General features: G+C 57.1%; 1 protein-coding gene across 1 annotated transcript; it reads right to left on the bottom strand.

The window, feature by feature from the left end:
• Window positions 1-4,950: 4,950 nt before the first annotated feature.
• On the bottom strand, window positions 4,951-18,458 carry SHC2 (SHC adaptor protein 2). The gene is made up of 13 exons (XM_054575904.1): window positions 17,985-18,458; window positions 15,329-15,399; window positions 14,856-14,916; window positions 14,500-14,619; window positions 14,053-14,106; window positions 13,872-13,923; window positions 13,652-13,778; window positions 12,059-12,221; window positions 11,363-11,420; window positions 10,721-10,864; window positions 9,072-9,379; window positions 7,005-7,138; window positions 4,951-5,424 (listed from the first exon to the last, which is right to left on the bottom strand). The coding sequence occupies exons 1-12, from the start codon at window positions 18,456-18,458 to the stop codon at window positions 7,010-7,012; spliced, it is 1,761 nt and encodes a 586-aa protein (XP_054431879.1). The 3' UTR covers window positions 4,951-5,424; window positions 7,005-7,009.
• Window positions 18,459-20,301: the final 1,843 nt, after the last annotated feature.

Genomic DNA, 20,301 nt, shown 5'->3' with positions numbered 1-20,301 from the left:
GGGCGGCGGCAGCAGCGCAGTCGGACTCATTCACCGGCCGCGGCGGGAAACCGCCCAGCCCGGCCGCCGCGCCGCCGTATTCTCCCTAGTACCGCCGCCGCTCCCGCCCCCGCCCCCAGGCCTCGCGGCACACCCCCGCGCCGCCCGCGGGGTCGGTCGCAGCCAGGATCCTCGCGGGGCCCCAGGGCGCTGACGAGGGTGAGTGCGAGGGAAGCGGGTGGTCGCGGTTTGCTGATGAGCAACCACCCCCAGCGCTGGTGCCTGGGGGTGGGAAAGCAGGGGGAGCAGAAACCGCAAACCCCTGCCTCTGTTCACTTGGGGAAGGGCGCAGACCCACACTTGTTGCGAACAGCTTTCCCGACTGACAATGATGAATAAACGAACAGCAATAATAATAACTGCAGCTGAATTTACTGTTGAGCGCTTTCTTGGTGCCAGGCCTTAACGGGACCCGCCACCTTCCTTCCCCCGCCGCCCCCCCCCCCCGCGTTTGTGTGTGAGAAAGGTGAGGGTTGCCTTCTAGAAATAAGGACCCAGCAGCTAAGCCCCGCTCCTCCTGGTGAATGGGCATTCCTCAGTGCAGCCACCCCAGAAGCCAGGGAGGTGGCTGCTCCTCCATTTTATGGACAGATGTTTATTGAGCACCTACTAGATGCTGGACAATGACCCAGACGCTGGGGACACAGCTGTGACCAAGGATGTAGCACCCGCTTTATGATGCATCCCAGGGGATCAATGCCAACAGAGAGGTGAATAAGAATTATAGCAGGAAAATGCAATTGAAGGAGAGTGGGGAGAGCGCCAGCGCGCTGTCCACACAGATGGAGAAACCAAGGCAATCCCAGGCCTGGCAGCTGCGAAGATCTCAGGGTCCCTCTGGGATCCCCTCTCCTTGCCTTGTGATCTGCCAGCACCAACCCTGTTGCTTCCTCACTCTTTGCCCTCCCTTCTCAGCCTCAGTTTCCTCTTCTGGAGCCTAGGGCTGACCCGTCCCAAATCCAGTCTCAGTCTGTGAGGAGCCAGCAAGATGATGTGGCCATATGGAGGCTGCCCTCCCACACATCCACTGGACCGCGGAGCAAGCGGGGAGTCCCATCGTCCGCACGGGGAAAGTGAGGCTCAGAGGGGACCGTGACTCTAAGAGGCCTGTCAGCTTTGCTCACCCAGCAGACACTGAGCTCCGCTTTGAGCTGGGGCAATGCTGCCGGGCACACTGTTTGCCAGGGGAGGCAGATACCAATGAATGCATCGCCAGACCGCTGCCTGGGCCAGCCCCCGCATCGCATCGCAGCCTGACAGCCCGCTGAACCCCGAGGTCAGCGACCATGAAGACGGCCCTACAGCAATTACTTGGGTGATTCTGTTGCCCCTGCTGTGCCTGGAGCTTTGGTAGAAAGAGTTGTTGTGATCTTAGCCCTGCAGTGTCCACAAGACTCTGGGGTCTTTAATGAAAACTGGCTAGACAAATGAACAGATCATAGGAAGGATGACTCCTGGAACAATGCTCCTTCCTGCAGTGGGGGCCTCAGGGGCCTCAGCCACCTTCCTCCATTGACCCATCAGGGACAGCGGGGACCGGGAAAGGAAAGTGACCGGCTAAAATCTGCAAGGGCGGGCAATGGCAGGCTGACCTGAGAGCTGGGGGGCTTCAACCCCCACTCACCATTACCAGCTCGGGGCAGGGTTTCTCCTCCCGGTTGGGTTGGGAGAGGAGGTAGTGAGTTTACTCTATGCTGGGTCCTCCTGCGCTAAGCATTTTGGACACAAATCTGGAGCTGCTCAATCAGGGTTCAAATCCTGATACCAATACTTCCTGCTCTGTGACTTCTGGCAAGTGTCCAAACCTCTCTGCCTTGGTCACCTTGGTGCTCCACGGACATCACAGCATCATAGTTACCATTTGCAAAATGCTTAGAACTGGGCCTGAATGTGTGTGATGTAAGTGTTGGTCATCATGAAGGCTGCTACTGGTCAGGAAAGAGACTCAGCTAGGGGAGGCCTTGCCAGGCCTCAAAGCGAATCCCAGAACCTTTCCCCCACCACGACCTAGCACAGCCATAAGCCCCACTCCTATTCCCCTACCCCATCACATTTGGGGAGCTGGGGAAACTGAGGCCCAGATGGGAAAAGTACCTGGAGATAGGTCCCAAAACCCTGCCCTGTGGGCTGCCACAGAGCCCACCCTGGAAGGGGCTGAGGCAGGGAGGCCACTGGCTTTGGCTACAAACAGGAACCTCTATATGTCAACAAAACCTTCTGCCTTCTCTGCAGAGCCCTGTGGCTGATAGGTGTGGCAGCCCCCCAGGACTCCCCCAAACGCTGAGCTGTAGCCTCCCTGGAACTAGAGATAAGGAGGCTGCAGGCTTCAGGCCCAAGCTAGGAAGGGGGCCCAGATGGTATCCCTCAGCCCCACCCGCCCTAAGTCATGCCACTTCATGCTGGGTGGCCTTGGTCCTCACCTCCCCCCGGGTCCTCATCCTCTCCCTCACCCTCAGGGACACGCTATACAGGAAGGACAAAGTGGCAGGTCTCAGAGAAGACACAGGAAGGTGGTGCTTCCCAGAATTCAGGCCTGAGTCATAGACTGCTGCTCCCTGTGGCATCCAGGCTCAGAGGACACTCAGGGAGGTGGCTCAAAGACAAAGAGCCTGAGATCGCAGTGCCAGGCCCGAGGAGCCACCTTATACCCATGCAGCTCTGGGCTCTGAGCTGTCTTCTTCTTCGGGAAAGGGGAGGGAAGGCAGGTCTGCCAGCTCTCAAGAAGGACCCATGCCCAAAAAGGCAGTGGAGGGGGCATCATCCCCATTTTCTAGCAAAGAAAACCACGGCATGGGGGAATAGCCTGACTCTGCAGAGTGCCCGGTTCAAGGACGGGAAGCAACTGGTCCAAGGATGCACAGCAGAATTTGAACCGACATCCCTACTATCTCCCACCCCAAGGCTCCTCGAGGGCGAGAATGGGGCAGGGAGCATTTGCTGACCAAATAATTGCAGGTACAATAGGCTGGAGACAATGTGGGAACCCTTCTAGAGCCAGGCTCCCAGCTCCAGTCACCATGGGGGCTCCCAGCCCTGGCTTTCCTGGGTCAAATGCCAGCTCTGCTGCCTCCCAGTGCTGTGGCCTTGGGAAGCCCTCTGGCCCCTCTGAGCCTCCATTTCCTCATATTTAAAGTGGGGAGAACCTGAGCACCCTGAGTTTGTGCAGTTCTTAGCACGTGCCCGGAGGGAGTGTGAGGTAAGACTTTGACGGTGGGGTGCTGGGGCTTGGAGGGCCCGGGGCTATGAATGAATGAATGAAGTGCACTTAGACCCCTGCCAGAGTACACATCTCTGGAATCTGACACTTCTTGATACTCCCTGGCCCAGCCCCCAGTGCCTTCTCTCAGCTGCTCCCATTCCTATCCTGTCCCCGCACTATATTCCCCATTTGCTTAAAAGCCCCTAGCAGCTCTCCCTGGCACCCAGCTCCGCCCCCATTGTGCCCACTCCACCACCCCTGATTTCACCTCCAGCCACTGGCCACCCCTCTGCCCCTGCATGTGCCCTGCTCCACACATCACAGGGCCTCTGCAAATGATGCTCCCCCTGCTCAGAACTCTGTCCTACCCAACGTCCGGGTCAAAGCCCTTGCGTCATTCCCACAGAGAAGCCTCCAAGACTTCCTGGATCTCTAAGCTCCAAGACTCCCTCCTTCTCGCAGTTGTCATCAGACACTCTGTGGTGATTTGCTGATTAAGGTCATTTGACTGTTAATTCCACGAGGACAGATCTGTCTCGGTCACTGGTGCATCCCCTTTACCCACCAGAGCTTGTGGCAAATAAGAGAAGCTCAACAAAGACAGTTAAAGGATCTTAGGATGCACATGGAAGGGGTGTATGGCTGGACCAATGAATGGAATGAATAACAGATAAATAGGGGAATGGATGGGTGAGTGGATGGATGGACGGACGGACGGACGAATAGACAGATGGACAGACTGGTAGCTCAGTCTCCATGTCTCTGAAGAGACATGGCATCAGAGTCGCCTTCGGACTCCAGCTTTTGATGGTTTCACCCCTAGTTCGGAGCAGAGTGGAAGGACTTTTAGTCCCTACATCCTTACTAGGCCCCCCAGGCCTGCCAACTGGAGGGGAAGCATGACCCCTCCCCGGAGACCCAGGCCCCGGGCAGGGATGTGGCCCTGGCGGGGTGTGGGTGGGGCTGGAGACATCTTTGGGAGAGATGCCCCCATGTTTTGGGGAGGAACTAGAGGACAGCCGGGGGAGAGTGAAGGCCCCTCTGGGAGGGAGTCTCAGAATCCGCGCAGGAAGCTCTAGGAGGGAGACGTTGGGGAGCTAGAGGAGGAAGCCGGCACCAGGGATAAGGAGGGGCTTTAAGGGCAACGGAAGCATCTCAAGAAAATGGGAAGAGAGAAGCTGGGATTCCCTGAGATGAGGTCATGTTGAGGGGCAAGTTAGCAGCAACTTGGAAAAAAAAGGAGTTTTTTGTCAGATATATCAGGATATCTCAAGAGAAATGTAGCATTTGGAAACTAGGTGTTTCCAAAGAAAACTTAAGGTGCATTTAATAAAGGAGTTGGGATATACTTTATCTCTAAAAACAGAAGTTCTGAGATGCTGAGGGATTCTGGGAGAGCAGACTCCCCCTCACAAAGACTCCCCCCACTAGGGGCACACTCGCGGGCACCTCCACATCCTTCTCTCCATCTCTAGGCCCTAGGGCCCCCCTCCAGCCCCTGCCCCCCGAGGCCAAATCTGGTGCCACCTGGCTTTCCACTGGGGAAACTGACTTCAGCCCCCGCACTGAAGAGGACCCTGTAATGTGCAGTGGGCTCATGCTCCTTATGGTCATTCCCAGATTTAATTACAAACAGATTCCAAATGTCCAGTCCAGGGCAATACCCTTCAGGCCAACCCCCACATCCACATCAGCGTGTGTCCTGTCCTGAGGACCCAAAGCACCTCAATTCTCCCTCAAAAACCGGGCACCATTTTTTTAGGTGGAAACACTGAGCTCAGCCATCACTAGAGTCCAGCTCCACGCCAGGGACCTGGGAACCTTCCCTTCCAAGAGACGAGCTGAAGTCCAGCCACACCGGGCCCGAGCCAGGACACCAAGGGCAGCTTTTTGATATATTTTCGTTAAAGGCGAGAAACGGTTGTGTCTTTGGTACGTACAACCTCACTTCAGGCAGAAGGGAGGAGGCAAGGGGCTCAGTGGGAGAGAGGGGTCTTGGGCCCCCATTTCCTGGCATGATTGACTTGGCCCAGCCAAGAATGGGCCAGAGAAGGGGGATTTGAGGCCCATGTGGAGGAAGGAGAGGCAGCGGCGGTTAGATCTGACCAGGGTCCTGAGAAAGGCTGTAAGGCCACAACAAGGACGTCTGGGGAGCAGGGACAGGAGCCGGGGGTGAGAACCGTCACCTGGAGGAGAAAGCGGAGAAGTCAAGGTCAGCTGAGACAGCAACCAGAGACCTGGGTTCAAGTGCCAGGTGCTCCAAATCTCAGTTACACTACAGTAAGGTGACTCAGCAAGCAGCCTCAGGCCCAGGGGCCCAGGTTCAAGTCCCAGCTCCCCCGTGTTCTTGCTGAGTGACCCAGGGTAGTGTCTAAACCTCTCTGTGCTGTTTCTTCTGCAAAATGAGAGTACTGATAACAACAGTGCCCGTCTCAGAACCTCATGGGAGTCAGTGGAGATGTGAAGAGGAGGTGAGCACAGTCCTTGGACACAGCAACAGCTGCATTAGCAACTATTATAAATGCCATCGTCATTATTTCTCAGGCTACACACAACTCTGGGGTCAGAAGGAAAGCATGTCATACCCTGGCACGTGCAAACACACAGCCCCAGAGCACTGAAGATCACTTCAGGTGTTCCATAGGACCCTTGACCCCTGACGCCCTTCCCAGACTGGGAACCCCACCTCTGCCAGCAGCCAGGACTGTCTGGGGCACGGAGAAGGCCTGCACTGAGTTGGGGAGAGGCAGTAGGGAGGCCGTTCTCCCTCCTGATGGGGACAGGAGAGAAACCCAACCTGGCCCAGAAGCTCCTCTTGCTCAGCCGTTGGGGAAATTCCACAGTTTCCTTCCCCTGAGGCTCCTCCCCCCTTGAGACCAGCCCCCAGCTCCCAGGTCCTGGAATCCCATGTCTTCTCCTGCCTGGACCGCCCCCACTTCACCCCAGAGCCCTCCTCTCTCACCAGAGAGGTCCTATACTTGCCTGTCCCTCCCCCACTCAAAACTCTCCTGTGGCTCCCCAGCACCAAAATCGAAAGGCCAAGCAAGAGTGCACCTTCTCATCTCACCCACCCTGCCGGACACACCAGCCCCGCTGGACCCAGGCCACACTGGTCCCTCTTTCAGGGTAGCCAAATGCTGCCTCCTTCTGGGGATTCCTATCACCAATTAAACAGTCACCTTGAGAACTCAGCCATTCCACTCCTAGGTACAGACTCACCCAAGGGCAATGAAAACATACATCCACACAAAAACTTGGACACACATGTTCACAGTGGCCCAAAAGTGGAAATACCCAAGTGCCCATCAACAGATGAATGGATAAATACGACGCGGCCCATCCACGCACTGGAATGTTATTACTCAGCCATGAAAACGAGTGAAGCTCTGACACTCACCACAACATGGATGAACCTTGGAAACATGATGCTCAGTGAGAAGCCAGACACAAAAAGCCACACAGTGTGTGATTCCATTTATGTGAAATGTCCAGAACAGGCAAATCCACAGACACAGGAAGTAGCTGTCAAGGGCTGGGGGGGCAGATGGGGAGTGACTGCTAAGGGGGACAGGAATTCTTTTGGGAGTGATGGAATGTTCTGGAATTAGACAGGGGGATGTTGCACAACTCTGTAAAGATACTAAAAACTACTGGGGCATCCACTGTAATGGGTGAACTGTGTGGCACAGGAATCCTTTCTTAGTTTTTAGAATGGGAAGTGTGGCAAGTGGGCAATTGCCGAAAGTCGGCACGGCCAACTACACACCTGGCTCAGGGCTCTCGCTTGACCACGCCACGCAAGTGCAGCTCGCTCTCAGCAGCCACAATGGGTTGCCCGTTCTGCAGGTGATAGTCGATCAGGTGGCTGATGCTCTCAAATAGCACGTCCTTCGTCCGCACCTGCAGGGCCGGAGGCCTCAGTATCAGCACCACCAGCAGCTTGTCAGAGAGCAAACTTGGGCCGGACCCAGGCCTGCTGAACTGGGACCTACATTTTCACAAGCCTCCTGGTGGCTCTGATGCACACTTAAATGTAAGAATCACTGGATCCAAGACTTACAGAGTTGGCCTCAGAATTCCAGAACTAGGTATGGACACAGGTTCCAAAGCCACCAGGATTCTGGGCGCTACACTCCCTAGCAGGTTGAATAGTGGCCCCCAAAAGTCATCCATGTCCTAACCCCTAGAACCTGTGAATGGGAACTTATTTTGAAAAAGCATCTTTGCAGATGTGATTAAGTGAAGGTTCTTGAGATGAGCTCATCCTGGACTACCCAGGTGTCCTCAAATCCCGTAACTTGTGTCCTGAAAAGAAGTGAACAACTTGGACACAGAGACACAAGCGAATCTATGAGAAGATGGGGACAGTGACTGGAGTGATGTGTCAACAGGCCAGAAACAGCAAGAACTGCTGGCGACCATGGGAAGCTGGGAGACGGCTCTGGAGCAGACTCTCCCTCAGAGCCTCAGAAAGGACCTCTCCCTGCCAACACCTTGATCTCAGACTTCTGGCCTCCAGACCTGAGAGAGGATAAATCTCTGTTGTTTTAAGGCACCCAGTGTGTGGTCATTTGGTAGGACAGCCCTAGGAAATGAATACACTCCTGGAATATCAGAGACATGGATCCGAAAATCAGAATCACCGGATCCAAAAACCACCTGCATCTTAGAATAAGGAAATCTTAGCATCACACAGAGACCCTCTGGCCCCGCCACTGCCAGACATTTCATGGGTGATGCTGGGCTCGCTGGGCATGTGTCACCCGGACGGCAGGCTTAAATGCACGTTTCTGGGCCCCGTGCCCAGCCTCCTTCCACCTGAGTATGCCCCGTGCAAAGAGACAAGGGGTTCACCGAGGACAGCTCTAAGGGCTGGACCAGTAGGAGCAGTTGGTAAACTCTAAATCTTTTAACACCCCCAAGCACCTTCACACCTGGGAAATAACCTGTGAAGCCCAAGGGCCTTGGACACTGGAAAATACTTCACAAACTCTAGAACTACTTGTAAATTGGAAAATATTTTGCAAAGCCTAAAATGATTTAGGAACTGTAAAAGACCAAATCTCATTGACTCAAAGCGGCTGTTAGATGCATCAACATTTCATGTACCATGGCTGGTGGTGGCAGGGAGAGCCTCCCAATTAAATAATGTTGCTGTTCAAAGATGCAACTGATAGGTAAAAAAAAAAAAATCCAGACCCCAGAGATGTTGAAATGAGAGGAAAGAAAAGTGCATATCAGAGGGTCGAAGCACTCAGTAACTTGCAGACCCTTGTAAACTGAAACCTGCTTTGGGAATGCTAAAATACATCAGAAACTGAAAATACCATATTTATCAAAGACATCACTATTTGTAAGATGCATTAGTGATAATAGAATGTGAAAAAAGTGCATCTTGCAATTGTTGAAATACGATACTTTGTAAACCCTGAAAGATCTTGAAATTGGAAAAGGTTTGTAATCCCACAATGCCTTATACACTGGGAAATACTTTGTAAACCCAAAAATTCTTAAACTGGAAGACAGTTTGTAATTCTAAAGTACCTAGTAAATGGAGCAGAATCTGTAAACATAAAGGACTTTGTAATCCGGAAAATACTTCATTAAACTTAAAGGACGCTCAAAAGATGGGCACCCTGGGCAGAGTGGAGGTGCCCACCCCACCCCGGCCCCACTCACGGCTGCCTCCCACCACCCCAGACCATGGTCCCAAACCAGGTTCGACCGAGTCCCTCCTAGTTCCCCCCCACACCTTCAGCCCACCCCACCCCCACCCCCACCCTGCCCCCCTTAGTCCCGCCGTTGTCCCCGCCCCGGCCCATGTCCACCTTACCACGCCCTCAGGGTCCACAAGCAGCAGGTGCTTGGGCTGCCCCGCGTGCATGCCTGTGAGGACGTACTGCCCGGGGTTGGTGACGCTGTCGCGCACGAGGAAGTCCCCGTCGGCACGCAGCAGTTTCTCGGCCGCCCTACGGCTCATCTGCCCATGGTACCAAGGCTCCTGCCGTAGCTGCTCCTCTGTGGGGGCGATGGGGGCTCGGCGGGTCGGGGGGCTGGGCCACTGGTCCTCTAAGGGAAGGGGAGCTGCAGCGCCTGCTGCCACTGCGCACTCGTGCAGCTTCAGAGCATCCTCGAAGGGTCCTAAAGGGAAGAAGGGGGTGCGGGGGGCAGGGATGGGCAGCTGCCTCCTACTGGGGAGGAAGGGGTCTGGACAGGGGGAAGGACCCACCCTCGGGACCTGGGCGACACTGACTGAGCACCTGCTGTACATCAGACCCGCACTAAGCCCACCACAGTGGGTCGTCGTCTGTGCGCTCTGTGTGGGCCGAGAGTGAGCTGGGCGTGCATGCTGTGTACTCAGCGTGCACTGTGTGTGTTCCGTGCGACCTGTGTGTGTATGCTGTGTGCTGAGTATGCTGCGTGTGAGGTATACTCGGATGTGCTGGATGTGTGCTGTGTGTGCACTGTGTGCTAATGGGAGCCTGGCAGGAAGCAACTCTCCACAGGGGTTCCTGCGGTCCCCACGGGGGACAGCCTGCCTCACGAGGAGCTCACACCCAGCACCTTCCCCACTGCAGGACTGCTGTGAGAAGCCAGTGGGGCCAGCTCTTAGCCCAGTGCCTGGAGCACAGTAGGTGCTCCGTAAATACTAGTGCCTGACATCACTGCAATGATAAGCTATCCAGTTGTCAGATGGCAGGGAACCGGGCTTTGCAAATGTTGTAAAGGGAGAAATTTCCAGCTGGCTTTGGAGGTTTTCAGGGACCTCCAACTCGGGAGTGTCCTGAGGGAGGGGGACCACCCTGCCTGGCCAGGACGCGGCCAACACCCACCCAGTGCTGTGGAAGAGGGCGGAATTGATGGGAGAATAAGAGGGGCATTTGAGACACAAACCTCCTCCATCGCCCTCAGGCCCAGAGAGAAGGAAGGAGGAGCTCCACCGTCAGCCAGCCGCCCTCTCAGGGCCTGGGTTAAGGCTCCCTCGTCGGACTAGGCGTCCCCCAGGGAGAAGACAGTGCCTCCCTCATCGGGCTGGGATTCCCTTAAGGAGGGTTTTGGGCCTCCTCCCTCAGACCATGAAGTTACACGGTGACGGAGTTCAAATTCCCTCCTCCGACTGGGGAGATCCAGCAGGAGGGAGCGAGGCCTTGCCAGCAGACTGAGGAGCCCCACAGAGAAGAGGGGCCTGAGCCTCCCCCATTACACAAGCCACTCTTTCAAGATATGAACTAGGCCCCCTCATCAGACTTGGGAACCCCCACAGAGAGAAAGCTGGGTTACTCCCAAGAGATTGAGGAGTCCCACAGAAGGGAGGCCGAGCTTTCCCTATCAGACAAGGGAAACATGGAAAACAGACTTCCCCACCCCACCCATGTCAACCTGGGAAGTCCCAAGGGGAAAAGTACCCAGGGGAGGAGGCTGGGCCTCCCCCATCAGGACCACAGGTGACCTCCCACCTCAGACTGACTTGCCCCCACGTACGCATGTCGAACAGGTCCTTCTTGGGGCTGTCCTCGGGCTGCAGAGGCTCCAGTGCGTCCAGACCCTGTGTGTTGACATACAGGTGGTCCTCGTAGTCTCGGGGCCCCTGGGCATCTGCCTGCACGTAGCCATCCCCTGGTGAGGCTGGGGAGGGCGGGGGGAGTAGGGAGGTCAGCTGGGGGAGCCAGGGGAACACTGAGGCCCTGGGGTGCAGAGAGGGGCAGAGCAGGACCCCACCTGGGATCCCTACCCACGCCTGTCTCCTCCAGGAGGGAGGCCTCATGCCCATTTGAGCAGCACCATCACGAGTGAAAAACACCTAAAATGCCCAACCAATGGTGGTAGGGCACCAGAGGTCCATACCTAGGAAGGGGACAGCCACCCACCCAGCCTGTCCCCATCTGCCAGGCAGGAAGGTGGCCCAGGGGGCCAGAGCCTTCCAGTTTCAAAAGAAGCCAAAAGTCTCGAGGGGGGGGCGGGGGGGAGAAAGAAACTGATGCTGGCAAATCTTATAACAGCTTGTGAATACGATCTTGCAGATGAAAGTGAAATGATGCAGAGGAGAATCTGTGAAGGGAGACACCGGCACCCAATGGGGGAGGGGCCAGGGCCCCCCTATGGCCCCAGGACATCCTACCCTACCTGAGGGGCCTAGCTCCCAGTGCAGGCCGCGGGCGTCTCTTCGAGGAGGAGATGCTCCCTGAAAACGAGAGTAAGGGTTTCTCCTGTGACGTGCAAGCCCCTTCTCCAGTATTCCTACCCAATCCGCCTAAATCACTGGAGACGTAAGTCAGATGGGAGGCCCAGCTCACACCCTCTAACGCTTCCCCCAAGCCCTGGTTCTCAGACTGCCAGGTACTCACCAGGCCCAGCCTCACACCCACCACCCCACCTCTGCTGCAGCTTCACAGGCCGTCTCTGCACCCAACACATACTGCTCCTTCCTTCCCCGCACTGCTCTCCTGGGCAACTCCTCTTCACCCGTCAGTGCCCAGCCCAAACACCGCTTCCTCAGGAAAGTCCTCCTGACCACAGACAAGTCAGTCTCCCTTTTGTACACTCTTGTTACCTTCCCTGTAAGCCCTTTCCACAGCCCCGATTAAATCATGGATGTAATTATTTACTCCATGTCTCAGGGTGGGAATCACATCTGAAGTGTCTAGAACAGGGTCTAGCAGATCTGTGCAGTTTGGGGCAGGAAGGAAGAGTGGGGGGTGCGAGAGACCCTACCCTAGGATCGAGAACAGGAGCAGAAGGAAAAGCCAGGGACACGGCCCCAGGAGTTAGCCCTGGGGACAGCTGCTACCATCCCTCCCCTGTGAGTCCGCAGGGGCTGACCTGGCTGAGGGCTCCCAGGGCCCCAAGGGCGCAGGGTTGCGTCAAGGTGAGCCTGGAGTCCACCAGCCCGCCCAGGGGCGGCTCCTTCCCTGGGATGCTGTTGTAGTAGTTGTGTTCCATGTCCTCCTCGTCCCCCCAGGCCGACTCCTCCAAGCCGGTCAGCCTGGGGAAAGACAGCAAGCGGAAGCACAGGCAGCGAGCGGCCCCCGCACACAGGGCAGAAGGAACAGGGGTACCCAAGGAACACCAAGGCCTTGGGGCTTGAGCTTTGAAGGGTGGGTGGAAAAAGCCAAGCCCGAGGGTACCCTGACGCCACCTCCTGTCAGCTGAGCTTTCGCCCAAGAAATGCTTGCCGGGGGCTGTGCTTCTCTTCCCTCGTCTATAAAATGGGACATGGTATAGCTACAGCAAGTCCTCAGACAAGCTGGTCCCTTTCCACCTGCTTGTGTCCTGTCCAGGCAGCCAGAGCACACCTGACTTGCACCCAGGACCAAGATGCCTGCCATGCGTTAGGGTGGAACACCCTCTGCGTTTAAAATGCTCTCGTACCCTGGCTGGTGTGGCTCAGTGGACTGAGTGCTGGCCTGTGAACCAAAAGGTCGCCAGTTTGATTCCCAGTCAGGGCACATGCCTGGGCTGTGGGCCAGGCTCCCAGTAGGGGGCGCACGAGAGGCAACCTATAGATGTGTCTTGCACATCAATGTTTTTCTCCCTCTCTTTCCCCCTCCCTTCCTCTCTCTAAAAATATATTTTAAAAATCTTAAAAAAAAAATGCCCTCGCTGTCTGGCCCTGTGGTCGCACCTATAGAAATTTATCCCATGGATGAACATTCAGGGAAGCATTGTTCCTAGGAGCAAAATTGGGTAGGTCACCGCCTGCCCCTCAGTCGGGGACGAACCACAGGTTCTGGTTCAGGCAGCAGAGCAGGACCATGTGGCCCATGGAGGCAGAAGCATCTCCAGGTGCCCAGCAATAGCAGGTGAAACCCACCATGTGTATGTGACAGACGCGCAAACCCATGAGAAAGGCAGCAAAGGCCACCTCGCCCCAGGGAAGGGCCTCATGCTGCACTGCGAATTCCTCTTCCTTATCGTGTGCTTATTGAATGTCTAACAATTAATAGATATTTAAGTAGCTGAGATCAGGGGTCAGCCCAGGAGCCATAAAACTTTTATATGGTTAAGAAAACATCCAAAGAACAGTATTTGGCAACGTGTGAAAGCTAACGAAATTCAGATAGATGTTGGTGTCTGTAAATACAGTTTTGCTGGCACAAGGGCCATCCATCGGGTTAGCACCCTCTGCAGCTGCTTTCACAGATGACAGTCAAGCAGGCAGTCTGGCCACAAGGCGGAAAAAATATTGACTGTCTGGCCCTTTGCAGAAGCATGGGCCTGCACCAACGACGGTAATGACAGCAGCGTTGACTGGCTCCTGAATCCTCACCTCAACCCAGGGAGCAGGGGCTGTTGTAACGTGGGTTTTATAGCCAAGGGAATGGGGATCCCGGCAGCTGTGAGGAGGTCCCAGGGAGCATGGGGACGGGGGACAGAGTGGACTCAAGCCCAGGAGGAGCAGGGGAGGGCTGGTACCTTTCAGGGGGGACGACAACCTTGGGGGGGCTGTGCAGGTACTGTTTGAAGCGCAGCTCAAAGGCTTGGCCCACAGTGCTGATGACGCTCTGGGCGAGGCCCTCGCAGCACTCCAGGATGTGGCAGGCTGAGGGGTCGTTTGGTGACACAGCATCAGTGTGGCCTGGCAGCGGAGACGCTCCGCAAAGAAGGCCCCCCTACCCCACCCACTGGGCCTCACCTCTCTGGTTGATGGGGTCCTTGGCGACATAGGCCACATAATCCGTCATGTCCTGGGGAGAGAGGGGGTGGGTGGGAGGGGCCAGCTGGACCGGCCTGGGCTGCTGGCCAAGATTCCTGGCTGCCCACCTCCAGAAATGCAGGGGACAGAGGAGGCCAAGTCCACCCACCCAGCCCCTTACCGTGTCACCGCCTGATGCGAAGGAGATGGACTGCATGTGGTGGTTGGCGATGATCTGTCAGAGAGACACACCAGGTCACAGGCTGTCCTGGGGTCAGGGACCTAAGGCTTGCGTGGGCACTGGACCCGGGCCACAGGGAGGGGACTGGGAGGGCAGGGACACACAGACATACACAGACACACAGACACGCACAGATTCACACTGGATGCCAGGGGCACCCCCAGTGACAGCAGCAGGGCCCTGCGAGGGCGGCAGCCGCTTCCCCCCTAGGCTCCGGGTGGGACCTCTCCACTCATCTCCAAGGGAACACGTCACATGAGGCCCTGCACCCACCATCCCTCCAGGCTTCACCTCGTGTGAGCCCACAGAGCCTGCCCTTCGGGGGCTGAGGACTGGCCACACTGCCCTCACCTGGCTTGAGGCCCTCACCTGTGGTGTGGCCCTCACCTGGCGTGTGGCAGGCACGGAGAGGTTGAGGCCATCGGTAGAGATGCTAACAGCAATGCTCATGCCGGCGAAGCGCAGGTTGCTCTTGCCCAGGATGGAAGCCAGCGCCTTGTTGGGGGCCTGAGAGGCAAAGGGCCACAGAGTGGGGCGCCTGAGGGGGTAGAGGGCCATAGGGTGGGGTCTTGGAGGGGGCAACATAGGGTGGGACCTGGTGGGGAGCAGAGGGCAGTACAGGGCTACAGGGTAGCGGATCCGGGCTCTGGGTGGGGCTGCAGAGAGGCTCCAGATGGGCAGGGTCCAAGGGTGGCCATGGTGTCCCCACCAGCCCACTCGAGGACCGCAAGCCTCTCACCAACCTTCTTCTTCCAGGAGCCCCGGACTCCAGGCACAGCCTCATGGAGCCGGTTGATGGCCTCCCTGTGGGGGGAGGGGGAGGGGCTTAGAGAGCTTGGAGGAGAGGGATCCTGGGAGGGGCAGGAGCTCAGAGAAGGGTGGAGGGCCAGAGGGCGATGGGCTGAGAAAGGGATGCAGTGGACCCCGAGCTGGGGAGAGGCTCAGAGGGAAGGGTTGAGGGGGGAGGGGTGCTGGGGTGCCTGGGGAGGGGGAAGGGACGGGGGCATAGAAGGCACCTGGCAGATACCCCCATCAGCTGCCTCCCTCTGTGGGTGTCAGATTCGGTGAGGCCAACACAGCCCCTAAACTTAGACCCCAGCCTCGGTGTGGCCACAGGCATTGAGAGGAAGACCTCTGCTCAGGGCAGAGCTGATAAGACCAGCTCCTGGACCCCTCATTCCGTCCCCGCTTCCACAGCCCAGTCTGGAAGGCTCACCTGGTAACCTGCGTGCGAGTGTTGAAGTCCAGGGAACGCATGGAGCGTAGGACCTCAATGCAGCCCATGTACTAAGGGGAGAAAGAGGGGGTTGAGTGGGTGGGACCCGCAGAAGCAGCAGAGGGGCCCAGCTGGGACTGACAGATGAGCTCTTCACCCTTCTCTCCTGCACCCACTGGGTTTGAGTCCTTCCCTCTGTCCTTGACAATGTCCAGCCAGCAGGCTCGGGGCCTTGGCACCTGCTGTGCCCCCTTCTACTTTTGGACTGATTCCTCCTCATCTTCAGACAGCGCCACCTCCGCAGAGCTGGCTTCCCTGACTCTACATGAAGTTGTTCCACAGGAGCTCGTTGATTCCTCCAGGCCCATCTAACCGCCTGCTCCTCCTCTTTTTCTGCCCCACTGGAACACTAGCCCAGGGGAACCAGCATGGTGGTCATCTTGTCCCCTTTGCGTCCCAGAGCCCAGCGCAGGGCCTGCAAACAGGTAGGATGGGGGCCATTTGGCCTGTGAAGCCCAAAATAGTGACTGTCTGTGATCCTTCACAGGAAAAGCATGTAGACTCTGCCTAGACCACCATTTCCGTGGAAAAGTAATTCAGAATCTCCAAGAGACAACGTTGAGGGACAGAAGAAGTGGAAAGAGCCAGCAGAGTTCCTGGGTAGCTTCTCCAGCTGCCAAGGGCTAGGCACGAGGACCAACGATGGCCATAATCACCTTTCCAAATTCTACGCTGCTGAGAAGGTAACTGGTACAATTGGAGAGCCACTTGGCAGCATCTGTCACATGATCTCATTGGTAGGAAATGTCCAGAACAGGCGAATCCACAGAGACAAGGAGTGGGTTTGTGATTGCCAGGGGTTGTGTGGGGGTGAGGGGGGGTAGTATGATGGGGATGACTGTTCATGGGGACAGGGCTTCCTATCGGGGTGATGGAATGTTCTGGAACTAGGTAGTGGTGATGGTTGCACAACCTTGTGAATGTACTAAATGCCACTGAATTGTACACTTTAGGATTGATGATTAAATTTGTTGTGTGAATTTTGCATCAATTTTTAAGGTAAACTATGGTGATGGGAGCTAGGATAGCAGGAGAGCTATGGGTGGTGCCGACCCGAAGGGCACCAGGCAGCTCTCTAGCTCAGTCTGGATGCCATGCACCTGAGACTTGCTTACACACTGTACTATATGTGTGCTGTCCCTCAATTTTAAAGTTGGGGGGAAAAAAAAAGGACATCCCACAGATACTTATTACTTATTAATTATAAAGGAAACAAATGGTAACTTTACCAGGGAGAAATGTCACCTTAACCAATGTGCTACTTTCCTGGGGCTGCTGTAACAAAGCACTAGAAACTGGACAGCTTAAAACAACACAGAAATATTCTCTAGTTCTGGAGGCCAGACGTCCAAAGTTGAGGTGTTAGCCAGGCTGCACTCCACCTAAAGGCTTCGTGGAGGGTCAGGCCTTATCTCCTCCAGCTTTCAGTGGCGGGGGACAGCAATCCTTGGCTTGCAGACACATCAATCCAGTGTTTGTCTCCATCTTCACATGGCCTTCTCCCTAAATGTCTGTGTCCAAGATTCCTTCTTCTTATAAGGACAACTGTCATTGAATTGGAGCCCCCCGCCCACTCCAGGATGACTTCATTTAAACTTGACTACATCTACAAAGACCCCATTTCCAAATAAGGCCACATTCGCAGGTTCGATAGAGATGAATTGAATAGGGACCGTTCAACCCAGTAACAGAGGAAGGGGACTGTGGTGAAGCAGCAAAGGCACAATTGAGTGACCAAAAGGTCACCAAAAGGCTAGCAGAGATGGGAATTCTGCCAGATGGTCAATGACACTCTGGGATACCTGGTAATTTTCTTACATGGAAGGACGGACTGTGGGTCTGCAGGAGGAAAGGAGACCATGTGGAAGCATTTAACAGCAACTGTCATGCACTGGCAACTTCCTAGTGGTTCACCAAACTATACACAGGGATGAATGGCATCTAGAGAAGGTAACGCTTTCATAGTCATGGTTTCAGGTGCACAAGCGATCCATTCGTCCAGCTTTGCCGTACGTTTGAAAGGTTTATAATAAAAAAAAAAAATCAACCTTTCAAAAAGGACGGGATAAAGACCCGTTCTTTTACACAATGTTCGAGGTCCCCAGTCTCACATCTCGAATCCTAAGGTCTGGCTGGGCGCCGCCCCTTTGCAGATACCCCTTCCCGGGAGTCCCCACCTCCCACCGCAGGCCAAGGTTTCGGCAGGTTCCGATTCTGTCGTCTGCGGAGGAGCTTTTAATGGGGATTTGGATAGCAGGATGCCCCCACCGAGGTTCTCACCGACCAGACTCTCCTGCGCTACCGGAATGGGGAGAGGAATGCTTAACCTGCGCATGCGTGTCCCCCACCCACCTGCAGCCCTCTACCCGCCTCTAGTCACGTGATGCCATGGGAACCCCGACCCCAGCGCCTCCCGGCTGGGGGCGCCCAGCGGAGCTCTGGCTGGAGATGGGGGTCCGGAGTGGTGGGGAGAGAGAGGAGACACCTGGCTCCCAGGGTCCGGGGCTGTCCGAGAGGAAGTGGGGGAAGGGAGCCCCAGTCCCCAGGTTGGAGGGTCCGAGGATGGCATGTCAACGGTCCTGGCCAACGCACTCACCCGAACGATGTAGGAGACCCCCGGCCCCAGGACCCTGGCATCTGGGTGTAGCCAGCCGTGCGCCGGCTTGTGGATGAAGCTGCCTTTGCGGATCCACTCGTCGGTGGCGGAGTCTGGGGGCCCGGCAGCGCCCCGCGAGCCCCGAGACCCCCGCGTCCCGGCGGTCCGGCAGCGGCTGAGAGCCGGCAGGGGGCAGGGCGCGGCGCAGCGCGGCTCGCAGGCGCCCAGGACCGCGGCCGCCAGAGCAGGGACACTAGCCGGACCGGCCTGCTCCGGCTGGGGATCGGCGCCCCCCGCGGCCCCAGCGCCCCCCGCCGCCCGCGCCGCAGCCGGGCCGCGGCCCAGGAAGCCGGCCGGAGCCGCAAACTTCCATTGCGGCATGCGCGGCAGCAGCGCGCAGAAGGTGGTGGGCGCCTCGGGTTCCGGGGGCGCAGGAGGTGCGGGGGCCGCGCGCCCGCCCGGACCCTGCGTCATGGCCGCGGCCGCCGGACAGAGCCCGACCGGGCGCTGAGCCTGGCGCGGAGGAGGCCCTCTGTCTCCCTCTCGTTCCCTCCCCGCCCCCGGCCCGGTGATGTCATCCGCCCGGCCCAGCGCGCAGCCGCGGGGGGCTGCGCCCCTGGGACCCCGGCCCTCGGCATCCAGGCGCCTGGCGGAACGGCTGGGGAAACTGAGGCCCGCCGAGGGCACGAAGCCGACTCGGATCAGGCAGCCAGGGAGGGAGCCTGTGTTTCCAACCCAGGACCCAGACGAGGAACCCCTACTTCGCCCCCCACCCGTCGACCAAGTTCTTAGGAGGACAGAGGTGGGAGAGACTTAGAAATGACCCCCCTTTCTCCCTATTTGACTGAGGGGGAAACTGAGGCCTGGAGAGGCGCGGAGGCCCAGTCAGAGAAGAAAGCCCCAACCCCAAGATCAGCCCCCTCCATTCCCACTGTTCCAGCCGGCAGATACTTGAAAAATCAGGCCCTAATGGGGAAACTGAGACCCGGAGATGGGAAAGTGTGTGAAGGCACACTGCGGAGACTTGGACCCAGTAGTGCCGGGTTGGGCTGGCTTGGTCTGGGAGGTGGGGAGGCTCAGAGCGAAACCTAGTCCCTACTCTGCTGCCTTTCCCTGGGCCTCAGTTTCCCCGGTTGTAAGCTAGGGGCATGGGCTGGAGGGGCATGGGCAGGATCCATATCAGGGAAGCACTGTCCGGCAACAACCCCACAGAGCCCCTGGGCCTCAGCCTCCCCTGCCTGCGGGCCCCTCCGGCCGCAGCGTCTTCATCCCCACCCAAGCCTCAAGGCGTGATTCCCTCTGCACCGGGGAACTGGATGTCACGGTCACCCCAGGACTCAGCTTCCTAGTCTGTCTCGACCCATCCTCCTGCCCCCTCCCCTCCAGCCCCACCCCAGGCAGGGCTGACTGCTGGGAAACAAAAGGAGGGGGCCGGGGTGCGCGGGCAGGTGAGGAAAGAGGGGCGAGGCCCTTGGAGCCGGATCAATAAATCAGAGAGATGAGATCACAGTCCGGCCGGCCGCCGCAAGTCGGGAGGAGGTGGCGATGGTCTCTGGGCGGGGCGAGCCCGGCCGCGATTGGCCTGCAACCCGGAGCAGCGGTGGGGGAGAAGAGGGAGGCCGCGTCGCCGCCAGACGCTGTGGGTGTCGCGCTGCAGTCGCTATTGTTCGTCGCGCCCGCGGGGTCTGGGGTGTGAGTGCAGAGGGCCGGTCCTTTGGGTCTGGGGGCGGGGGAGGGGAGGAAGGCATGTCGGGGTTGGGAGCCCCTTTCTGGATTGTGTGTGCTGTGTGTCTCGTGATTTACATACATGTGAACTGTGTGAGGGTCGCGTTTGTGTGTATGTGCAGATGTGAACACGTGTGTGCGTGTGAGGAGGGGTTCTGGGTTCCCTCAGTATATGATTAGTGGGTCCATGTGCATTTCAAGGTGGGTGCGTAGGGTCCTCGTGTGTGTCCAGGTGTGTGTAGGGGTCTTGGTGTGTGCCCATGCATGTGTGTAGAGATCCAATGTGTGTCCAAAAGATGTGTGTTCAACTTTAGCCTCCCCGGGCTGGGGAAAGGGACAGTTAGGAAGGAGTTAACACCCGCCCTAGGCCCCTCTGGGTCTTCCCGGCGCCCCCACCACCACGTGTTGCTGTCCCTCGGACCCTGTCCTCCAGGTAAGTGAGCAAATGGCAGCCTCTCCCTCCCAGGTTACTGAGTTAAGGTCTTTCTGGGTTGCAGTTTTTAAGGCCTGGGCTTAGGTGTCATCACACAGAGGGCTTGGTCACATGACACCGAGGAAAGAATGGCAGGAACAGAGCCCAATGGCCAGAATT

This window comes from Pteronotus mesoamericanus, unplaced genomic scaffold (genome assembly GCF_021234165.1).
Source record: "Pteronotus mesoamericanus isolate MK-2021 breed Mesoamerican mustached bat unplaced genomic scaffold, CSHL_Meso_final contig_32, whole genome shotgun sequence".
Classification (NCBI taxonomy): domain Eukaryota; kingdom Metazoa; phylum Chordata; class Mammalia; order Chiroptera; family Mormoopidae; genus Pteronotus; species Pteronotus mesoamericanus.
The sequence above is the reverse complement of the archived record's forward strand: the minus strand, read 5'-3'. Positions and strand labels throughout refer to the sequence as shown.

Excerpts from the sequence above, each read along its gene's own strand:
- SHC2 (XM_054575904.1), bottom strand. The coding sequence starts at position 18,458 with ATGACGCAGGGTCCGGGCGGGCGCGCGGCCCCCGCACCTCCTGCGCCC. Across the intron at positions 14,620-14,855 it reads GGGGCTCCTGGAAGAAGAAG|GCCCCCAACAAGGCGCTGGC; the intron begins GTTGGTGAGAGG and ends TTTGCCTCTCAG. Across the intron at positions 13,924-14,052 it reads TCGCATCAGGCGGTGACACG|GACATGACGGATTATGTGGC; the intron begins GTAAGGGGCTGG and ends CTCTCTCCCCAG.